Here is a 10,803-nt window from a genome sequence, read left to right as displayed (position 1 = left end):
GTTCATTTATTTTACTGTATTGTGGTTAAAAAAATAATCAGTGAGGATCTGAATATTTCCCTCTGAGAATTTGTTGTGATTTTCTTTGTAGCCATATGTATGATCTATTTAAAAAATATTCCATGAATCTTAGAAAATAATGCATAGTATCTTGTGAGAGAAAACATTTTTTTTTGTCTATGGCTATCAATCAAATTTGTCAATTTTATTATTCAAACCCTTTATACAAGTGTTTCTTTGAATATTGAAGAATAACATGGGAATTGCTAAAAAAAATAAGGGATTGTATATACAATAAGTAATTTTTATCATACTACTAATTTTTTGTGTACTTCAAAAGGCTTTTATTATAAGCAAATATACATTTGTAATAAATTATAAGCAAACATATACATTTATAATAAATTATCTGAAAATAATTTTCTATATATATCTTTAAAAAACCACCCATAGTTTTGGATGAATAGTTCCATTATAACTTTTTCTCTTGATAACACATTTTTAAAGATTAATTACAAGAACAGTGTTTCTTCACAGTACCAACAGTACAATATTAAGTAAATCAGTGTTTGGCCTAAATAGGATTGCCACATAACAATCCTAGGGTTTCTTGCTTTTGTCAGTGCTCAGGTGTATGTGATAACCTATGAATGCAGGCTTTCCCACACTCATTACTCTGCTAGGGCTTCATTTCTGAAATGAGTTCTCTGATGTCGAATTAAAGACGTACTATGACAAAAAACATCACCACATTTATTACATTGATAGGGTTTCTCCCCTGTATGTGTTCGCTTATGTTTAGTAAGAGCTGAGCTTAGGCTGAAGGATTTTCCACATTCATTACACTGGTAGGGTTTCTCTCCTGTATGGGTCCTCTGATGCCGAATTAATGACGTTCTATAGCAAAATAGTTTATGACATTCATTACACTGATAGGGTTTCTCACCAGAATGAATTTTTAGATGTTCAGTAAGATGTGTACTTCGACTGAAGGTTTTTCCACACTCTTTACAAACATAGGGTTTCTCTCCAGTATGGGTTCTCTGGTGTTCAGTAAGATGTGCACTCCGGTTGAAGGCCTTTCCACATTCATTACATTCATAGGGTTTCTCTCCAGTATGAATTCTCTGATGTTGAATGAATGCTGGGGTATGACTGAAAGCTTTCCCACATTCATTACATTCATAGGGTTTCTCTCCTGTGTGAGTTCTCTGATGTCGTATTAGTGATGTGCTATGGCAAAAAACTTTTCCACATTCCTTACACTGGTAAGATTTCTCCCCAGAATGAATTCCCTGATGTTCAATAAGATGTGTGCTGCGGCTGAAGGTTTTCCCACATTCAATACACTCATATGGTTTCTTTCCAGTATGAATTCTATGATGTTGAGTAAGGGCTGAAATATGGCTGAAGGCTTTCCCACATTCATTACAAGGATAGGGTTTTTCTCCAGTATGAATTCTCTCATGATTTCTAAGGGATGACCTATGACTAAAAGCTTTTTCACATTCATTACATTCGTAAGGTTTCTCCCCAGTATGGACTCTTTGATGCTGGATAAGGTTAGTACTTTGACTAAAAGATTTTCCACATTCATTACATTCATAAGGTTTCTCTCCAGTATGTATTCTTTGATGTTGAATAAGATTAGTGTTCCGGCTGAAGGATTTACCACATATTTTACATTCATAAGGTTTTTCTCCAATATGTGTTTTCTGATGCTGGGTAAGGGATGCAATACAAGTGTAGCCTTTCCCACATTCAATACACTGATAAGGTTTCTCTCGCATACAAATCTTCTCAGATTCCATCAGTACTGAACTATGACTTTACATTTAAATTGTTTCCAGAATAAGTAAGGTTTAAGGTGCAAATGCATCCGTTTTTATATATAACAGTTTATTTTTAATGCATGAGTAGCCTTTAAAAAAAGGTCAACTGAAGCAGAATTATGCTTTAAGTTCTTACAATTTATATCATAGTTTAGTAATCTGCCCTTATCCATGATTTTACTTCCTGCAGTTTTCAGTTATTTGTGGTTAACTGTGATCTGAAAATATATGGCAAATTCCAGAAATAATTCATAAGTTTTAAATTGTGTACCATTCTGAGTAGTGTGATGAAATTTCATGCTGTACTGTTCCATCCTGCCCAGGATCTGTTTGTCCAGTATACCTATGCCATAAAAGCTACTTTCCTATTAGTCACTTAGCAGCTGGTATTAAGGACCCAGTTAGGGTTTGGTACTATCATGATTTTTAGGTATCCAGTGGGGGCCTTGGAATATATCCTCCACAGATGGGGGGATACTGTATAAAGTCTTTTTCTTATAAAAAACTCTCAGTTGTTTAAATAGGTTTAAGTTCAGATTAAATATTTCTCCCAAATTATTATATTCATGATCTTCCTTTTGAATTGCTTTTCCTTGTAATCTGTTTATCCTGGTGTTTCTCAAACTGGTCATCAAATTTCAGTTTTTCTAATGTGAGATACTAGGAGCCATCATTTGAAAAATTGCTAACATCATATGAAGACATTATTTGTTTTTCAGAAATTCTCTGCTTTGAAGTTGATGATCTGACTTTGGATATAGTATCCAGGATTAAGTAAAAGATACTATCTCTTTTCTCTGAAATATAAAAGGGGAAAGGAAGACTCATTCATCAGTTACAGAAAAAAATAAATAAAACACTGCTATGATAACACAAGATCATATATTATAGGTTCTGATTAGCAGTGAAGTTTAAAGAAGAAAATAATCAGTACAGCTAAATCCGGAAATACACTTTCTCTACTCACAACATTTCTGACAAACTGTATAGGAAAAACAAACTGTTGTCTTTTCTATACTCATACTCAACACAGAACACTTCTGTGTTCAAATGTGTGGGGGTTTTTTTTTCCACACTAACCAATTCTCCAACTCTCTGAACACTAGCTAAACTTCCTACAATTTAATCCAGTTCTGACACAGTCTACCTGGAGTTAGCATCATATCCCTCAAGTTAAAGGGCTCAAGACTACCTACACTTCAGATGATAATCACAAACCCTCTCCTCCCAACTGGGTAAAAATCAAACCTCTCATTGTGTTTGATTATTTACTAGAATAGCTCAGAATTCAGGAAAACACTTTACTTACATTTACCAGTTTATTATAAAAAATACAGGAACACTCAGATTGAAGAGATGTACAGGGCAAGGTGGGCACAGGGGGAGACGCACACAGTTTCCATGCCCTCTCTGGGCATGTTATCTTCCTAGCACTTCTATATGTTCACCAACCTGGAAACTCATCAAATCTCACTGCTCAAAAGTTTTTATAAAGCTTAATCTCCAGTCCCCTTGTACCCACCATTCCTGAGTCCATCTAGGGGGCCTGCCATATTTCACCTCATTAACATGAACTCAAGTGTGATCAAAAAGGGTGCATTATGAATAACAAAAGACATTCCTATCACTTAGGACATTACAAGGGTTTTAAAAGTTCTGCGCCAGGAACTGGAAACAAAGACCAAATATATTTATTACTATATCACAATAGGTGAGGTAAAAGAAATGGCAGCATTGAAACAAAGTGCTTAGTAAAATCAAAGTTAAAAATACAGTAAAATAAATGATGTAACTAAAAGACAATGAGACTAATTGAAATATATGTCTTGGAAAGTAGAGGTAAAAATAAGAAAAGAAAAGTGAAATGGAATTTGGTAATAAAAAGCCCTAATAATTAAACAGAGAGATTCAATGTCATATAGCAGGAGATAGGAAAACAAGTTTTCTGCCAGAGTAGTTACATGATTAAGTATGCTTTAGATGTGATGTTTTAGATGAAAACATTTGTTAAGTCCATCTAAAAAGAATAAAAAGAGAATAACAGTCAAATTCAGCAAGAAAGTGTAATATAAATGATATGGGCCTGGATCAGGATAATACTAGTAAGAATTCAGTATAGGTGTAAATCTAAGACATAAAAAATAAGAAACAAAAATATTGACATAGATTACAGGGAATTTTTAGAAAATAAGATTCATAAAGATATAATGGTTTCTAGCTAAGGAAGCCAGAAGAATAGTGGTACTAATGATAGAAATATTGAAGAAGGAAAGACAAGTAACCTAGGGAAAGTTGGTGATTTTACTTTTCACCACACTGAGTTTAAAGTTAATTTAAGTGAAATGGGATGTTCAAGTGGAGATAGACTCTAAGCAGGGGAATCTAGGGATAGAATGCAAATGAGATATTTGGGCTGAAAAAAATTACATCAGAGTTAAAGACATGAAAGAACAATCTGAAGATATCAGAATGCATGTATTCTTTCAGATAAAAAATAAACAAGTAGAAAATAAACTTTAAAGGCACACATATTTTTTTCAGGGAGGAAATGAAGCTAATGAAAAAGCACTTAAAAAGAGATCAGAACAGAAAAGAATCTGGTGATGTCACACAAGCAAAGGCAAAATATCCAATGCAGCAGAAAGTCTAAACCCAGAAAGGACTAAGAACAGGTTGCTATCAAGAAAGAATTTAGGAGTCTCTTCAAAGCAATTTGAGTAAAAGAATAGAAGACAAGAATATAACTCCAAAGATTAAAACAGAATAGGAATTGAGGCTGTTATCTATAAGTTTGAATAGTTTGGTAATGAAAGGAGAGAATAAAATTGAAAGTAGATAAAAATTAAATGATTGTTAGGCAACATGTTCTTTTAAAAGCAAGATAAACTTTTGAATATCTGAAAGTATTAATAGAAAGAAAGGAGCTAATGAACTGGGAGAGAGTGAATTATAAAATAATCATTAAATCAAGGTCCTCAAACAAGTAAAAAAGAATTGAATCAGTACAGAATGGAGAGATTGTTTAACCATGGAAGAGGGGTAACTCTTCCTCTGAGATGAAAGAGGTATGCGAGAAGATGGAGAAAGGTATGGAGAAATAAATTTGATATTGCTCCCACTAGATGAACATGGTTTTTTATCCAGATAATGCGCTTTGCACAGAGGACCAACATCTCCAAAGCTATAGGAGGTAGCTACTGTTACTACCACCACCATAATGGATAGATGGACTGTTATTTACATATACATATGGATTTTATTTACCTATGTATTCTTATTTACATATATATATATGCACTTTATTTACCGATGAATTCCTATCTTCTTGGTTGTTACTTAGTGATCTGATTCTTTCCTGACTGAATATTTTGTGACATTTCTCCATTTTTCTTTTGTTATCTATTAATATGGTTCTTCTTAGTTGGAAGATAATATTTGAATTAAAAAGTTGATAGCCTACTCTAGGCAAAGAATATGGGCTTAGGCACTTATGATGAATCCTACAATTGTGTCCTAAGTAGTCTTCAGGAATTCTGAGATATAGGAATGTTGATCCTTCTAGGAAAACACAATAAGGTTATCTATTTACAATTTTTTTGTTTTTTTTAGAGACAGGGTCTCATTCTGTTGTCCAGACTGGAGTGCAGTGGCACAATCATAGCTCACTGCACCCTTAAACTCCTTGGGCTCAAGTGATCCTCCTGCCTGAGCCCCCCAAATAGCTGGAACTACAAGTACATGCCGCCATGCCTGGCTAATTTAAAAAAAAAAATTTTGTAGAGATGGGGGTCTCACTATGTTGCCCAGGCTAGTCTTGAACTCTGGCCTCAAATGATCCTCCCACCTCAGCCTCCCAAAGTGTTAGAATTACAGGCATAAGTCACTGTGCCAGCCTTTACAATGTTTTAAAGAAGAGCTGTCACCTGTTTAGTTACAAAAGAAATATCTTGTCTCTGTGTATAAATAAAATAAAAAATCTCTGGTCCCTAAATTCAAAGCCCAGTCTCAGATGAGCACCTGTAAATCCTATAATTCCATATATTCTGACATTTGAGGAAATAGTCACTGTAGTCTGTAGTAATTATAAAACAGTACTCACCCAATGATACAAGGCTATAACAGTTTTTTCAAGATCACATTCCCATGCAATGTCTCTGATAATGGTGTAGTTGTTTTCACTCTTACAAGGTGGTCCACTGGCACATCTTCCAATGCCGCTGGTTCCTAAAATAGAAAACAAATACCTATTTATTAAGGGATTAGTCATGGAGGCATTCATGGAAGAAAGAGTAAAGCTAACATTTGAAAATGAAAAAGTGGAGGGCTATTAAGTTTTTCAAAAAGGGCTAAGGATTCCAAATTCAAGAGTTGCCCAAAGTTCATTATTTGGTGTCTACTACTTTCCTGTTGAGAGCATACACAAACAATATTGAGGTTTCCCTGTAAAGACACTGAAAATAAAAAATATATGTTTGTGTGTATATATATATATACATACACACAAAATATTGGTAAAATATAAAGTCAATTCAAGAAATAACAGAGGATGCAGAGATATCATAGGTAGGTAGGGCAGAAAGGTACTTGGTTATAATCCTATTAGTGGCAACAATACAAGAAAAATAGATTTACGCAGTAAAGTGATTATAATAGAGCATATAAAAGTGAAGAGCTAAAGATGCAAACATTAGTAGTTCCTTCCTATTTCATATACAATCTGGAGAAAAGAGACTGGCACCAAGTACTAGTTAGACCTGTTTATTCCAGTAAGCAGGCAGAGCTCTATCTTGGAGCTAGAACCCATACGACAGTGGTATCTAAGAGCATTTTACATTTGCATAATACCGCTAATTCCCTTAGCTAAACTAAGATTAGAATTTGTTTCCTATATATTTTTTCTTGCTAAAGGACTTAAAGATCTGAATTGGAGCTTTGGGGTGAATGAAGTGTGAGATAGTTGGCTTAAAGAGTTGGAGAATGAAGTAAATAAGGAAACCGTCTTTCACTTGGATTATTGCCTTAGCTTCCTAACCAGTATCCCTATGTCTGCCCTTGGTCTCCTACCATCTCTTCTCAACAGAGTATTCAAAATGGTTCCTTTAAAATATAAGTCAAGTCATGTCACTTCTATGTTCAAGATCTTCCTATGAAAATTGGTAAATTACATGTAAATTGTATCTCAATAAATCTGATTAAACAAGAATAACCACCACCACACCACCCTTCTATGTCTTCCCTTCTCACTCAGCATAAAAGCCAAACTCCTGGCTGTGGTGTATATGACCCTGTGTGGCCTGCACCCCTCTTACCCCTCTCACCCCGACTCCTAATGTGCTGCTTTCATTCACCCCTCTCTTCACAGCGGCCTCCTTGATGCTCCCACACAGGCTAAGCACATCTGCACCCTGGGGCCTTGGCATGTGCTGTTGCCTTTGCTGGGGAACTTAATCTCCCCTCTCATCCCCAGATATCTACAAGGCTCATGCCCCCGTTTTCGGTGTCTCTACTCAATGTCATCGACCAGTGAAGCCTTCTCTGGCCCCCTATGTAAAATACCAGCTGCCCCAGGTCTTCCCTAACACTATTACTCTGGTATAGTTTCCTCCATTAATCACTACCTGACACACTAAAAACAAATGGTCCCCGATTTATAATGGTTCCACTTATGATTTTTTAACATTACAATGGTAGGAAAGCAATACACATTCAGTAGAGTACTTAAGAAATTACATGAGATATTCAACACTTTATTATAAAACAGGCTTTGTGTTAGATGATTTTGCCCAACTGTAGGCTAATTGTGAGTGTTTGGAGCATGTTTAACGTAGGCTAGGCTAAGCTATGATGTTTGGCAGGTTAGGTGTATCAAATGCATTTCGGATTTATGACATTTTCAATGATGGGTTTATCAGGACGTAACCCCATGGTGAGTCGAGGAGCATTTGTATTTACTTGTTTATTGCCTGTGTGCCCCTCCTAGACTGCCAACTCTGTGTAGGCGGGAACTCTGTGTACTACCTGGCAAAAAGCAGACCTTCAATGAGTATTTATTCAATGAGGGAAAGAAAGAAAATCTTCTCTCTCTCTAGATACAGAAGTGATACTTCAGGAAAGAAAAATACATCAGAACGGCATCACAGACCCACTTGTACATTTTATTTGTAAAAGTTTGCCAAACAGGCTCAGGAGTATGCCGTCTGAAGTTAAGTGTGAGATGGGAGAATCTGCTGCTTCCTCAGTCTCAGTTCTCACAGCCCTCTCATAAGTGAGCATCTTGCCACACTGATTTGTTTTAACTTTTACAGAACATATTTGGGCACATTAATACACATATATTATTGCATAGTTGTATACAAATAACATGTGAATAGAAATTATCATTAATAACAATGTATTGTTAATAACAATGTACTATATTCCTGAATTGCTATGAGAGTAGAGTTTGTGTTCTCACCACAAAAAAATGAAAAGTATGTGAGGCAATGCATGTTGATTAGCTTGATTTAGCCATTCTACAATGTATACACATTTCAAAACAACGTGTTGTACACAAGGATATCTAATTTTTATTTGTCAAGTATAAAGAAAAATTACAAATTATGAGCAATTTAAGAGGTTCTCAAGGGATACTTAATTGCATGTGATTTTTCAAGCTGCAGATGATAACTTTAGAAATTAAACCTATTAACAGCTTAAGGTACAAATGCCTTGAAAAGTTTTGCTCACCGAAGACCATGTAATCGGGGGCCATTGGTCAGGTCTTCCTTCTTAACGCCATCTTATCTAAGCAAGTAGAACTGAGAAGGCGGAGCTGATAAAGGAAAGAGAAATCAGGACTGTCTTCATGGAAACCCCGTCTGACTACCGGGCTGTAACCCACACCCTCCCTAAACATAACGTCAGAATGAGTGGAGAGACAGATTCCTTCCCTGGAGAATACTAAGGGAAAGGCCACTCACTGGCTTTCCTGTCTCTGGTCACGGGTCCACTATGACAATCCAGACACGGGACTAACATTAACCTACCATGATGAGTGACACTGAGGACACCAGTCCTCTCCTTCTTTATTAATAATAAGTAGCACTCGTAAAGCATTTAAAGTTTTTCAAAGCGTATTCACAAATGTCATCTCAGTTAATTGCTCTTCATTGCCCACAGAAAATAGGGAATCAATTCCACAGTTCCTGAGAGGAGGCTTTAAAAACTTACCAAGAAAACCAAACAAAAAACTACCTCTAGACGGGTGTGTGTTTGAGAGGAAAGAGCAGAGAACTGGATGTCAGGAAATCTAAACTGGAATGCCACTAAATGCCTAGATCATAGTTTTCTCGCAATTCCCAGGTCTGCCACCGAGGTCTGGAGTGGCTGCCACTCCCCCGTTTGAGTATCTGCCCGACTGACCCCAATACAGTCAAAGAAAGGCCCCGAGGAGCTCTTTTCTCGTGTTCTTCCAACCCGAAGAGAAAGCCCAACCCCCTGGTCACTAAGGCTGGGGTGCTCAGACAGGGCTCGGCTCCCCCTAACCCAGAGCCGGATGCGGGCCCAGGTCACCACTACGCGTGCTACCCCTAGGCGCACCCAACACCCAGCCCGGCCTCCCCGTCCTGGTCTTTCCCCCGTCCCCGCCCCCAAGCCCGGCCAATGCACTCTCAGGCCCCTCCTGCCCCTCCGCCACCCGCGGCACGGCTGGGTGTGACGCGAGCTCCCTCCCCAACTCCCACCCTGGTGCAGGGTAGCGGAAAGAACGAGCTCACCAGCTCCGCCGAAAACTAAACGAGCACTGTCGTGCGGCCCGCACCCCCCACTCCAGGAAGTGCGCCTGCGCACGCGGCCGCCGGGAACTACGTTTCCCAGGATCTGCTGCGAGGGCCGCCGCGACCGCGGCTCCTGCGGGCGTCGCGGGTCTCTGCGAGTTACAGACGCGCAGGGCTCTCCGTGTTGTTTAAATGAAAAGAAGAAATGGTGGGGGGGAGCGCTTCTTATTTTACCATAAGCAGCTATTAATCCAAAGAGATGCCAAGTTTTCGTTTACAAACTTTTACCCCCGACAGAAGAGTAATACCTATAAATTACATCAATAGATGATTTGTAAATATCCTGTTATTTAACAGATTAGCAAAAAAGAACGAAACAACTCTGAATTTCGTTACAGAGATAATTACTAGTAACGCAGTGATTGATACTTTTTAGTATTCTAAAAATAATGTGACGTATCGCCAGATTCTTTGTTATGGACGGGAGAGAGAGTGTGTGTGTGTTTGTGTGTAGAAAGAGAGAAAAAGAGAGAGAGAGATTTATTCTAACCTAGAATGAGGTTATAATTTGGTGGTAAATTTTTTTCTAGCTTTCTTCTTTCTCTGGAATTTAGGTTATGTTCACTTTAATGCTACGAAAATAGTGCTCTGATGAATATACTTGTAGATTAATCTGTTCCCTCCTCCACATCTATTCTTGACAATAGAGTCCAAGGAATGGATTTAATTAAAAGGGAATGTGCATATATAATTTTTTCTAAATGAAAGAATATATAGATTGTAGAGAATAAAGAACGCAGATAAGGAAAACCAGCAAAATTAAAATCAAAGTTCACTCCAAGATACTCATTATTATATATTTAAACATATAGGCTATTTTATGCATATACTTACAAATTATATATAATTACATATGTTATATGTATTAATAACTATATATGCTTTTTAAAGATCACTTTGTTGAGCTATGACTGACATACAAAAAGCTGTACATATTTAATGTTACAACTGTGTTTGGAGATAAGAATATGCCTGTGAAACCATCAAACCATCATCACTATCAATCTCATAAATTTATCTATCACTTCCAAAAGTTTCCATCCCCTTTGTCTCCCTTGCCTTTTGTAGTTAGAGCACTTTTTTTTATTCTTTATTTTCTTAGACTTTATGAAACAATGAGCACAGTGAGCACTACCTTCTTTGCAAATTTTTAAGTA

The 10,803-nt window shown here is 37.0% G+C and overlaps 1 protein-coding gene across 2 annotated transcripts; it reads right to left on the bottom strand.

Moving 5' to 3' along the window:
* Window positions 1-455: 455 nt before the first annotated feature.
* On the bottom strand, window positions 456-9,633 carry ZNF883 (zinc finger protein 883). 2 transcript variants are annotated; one of them, XM_045563605.1, is made up of 4 exons: window positions 9,587-9,633; window positions 8,559-8,643; window positions 5,932-6,056; window positions 456-2,629 (listed from the first exon to the last, which is right to left on the bottom strand). In XM_045563605.1, the coding sequence occupies exon 4, from the start codon at window positions 1,809-1,811 to the stop codon at window positions 672-674; it is 1,140 nt and encodes a 379-aa protein (XP_045419561.1). In that variant the 5' UTR covers window positions 1,812-2,629; window positions 5,932-6,056; window positions 8,559-8,643; window positions 9,587-9,633; the 3' UTR covers window positions 456-671. The 2 variants fall into 2 exon arrangements, with proteins under 2 accessions (XP_045419561.1, XP_045419562.1); XM_045563606.1 differs by lacking the exon at window positions 8,559-8,643 and having other exon boundaries at window positions 9,587-9,600.
* Between the last annotated feature and the right edge of the window lie 1,170 nt (window positions 9,634-10,803).

This window comes from Lemur catta, chromosome 10, assembly GCF_020740605.2.
Source record: "Lemur catta isolate mLemCat1 chromosome 10, mLemCat1.pri, whole genome shotgun sequence".
Taxonomy (NCBI): Eukaryota; Metazoa; Chordata; class Mammalia; order Primates; family Lemuridae; genus Lemur; species Lemur catta.
The sequence above is the reverse complement of the archived record's forward strand: the minus strand, read 5'-3'. Positions and strand labels throughout refer to the sequence as shown.

Excerpts from the sequence above, each read along its gene's own strand:
- ZNF883 (XM_045563605.1), bottom strand. The coding sequence starts at position 1,811 with ATGGAATCTGAGAAGATTTGTATGCGAGAGAAACCTTATCAGTGTATT.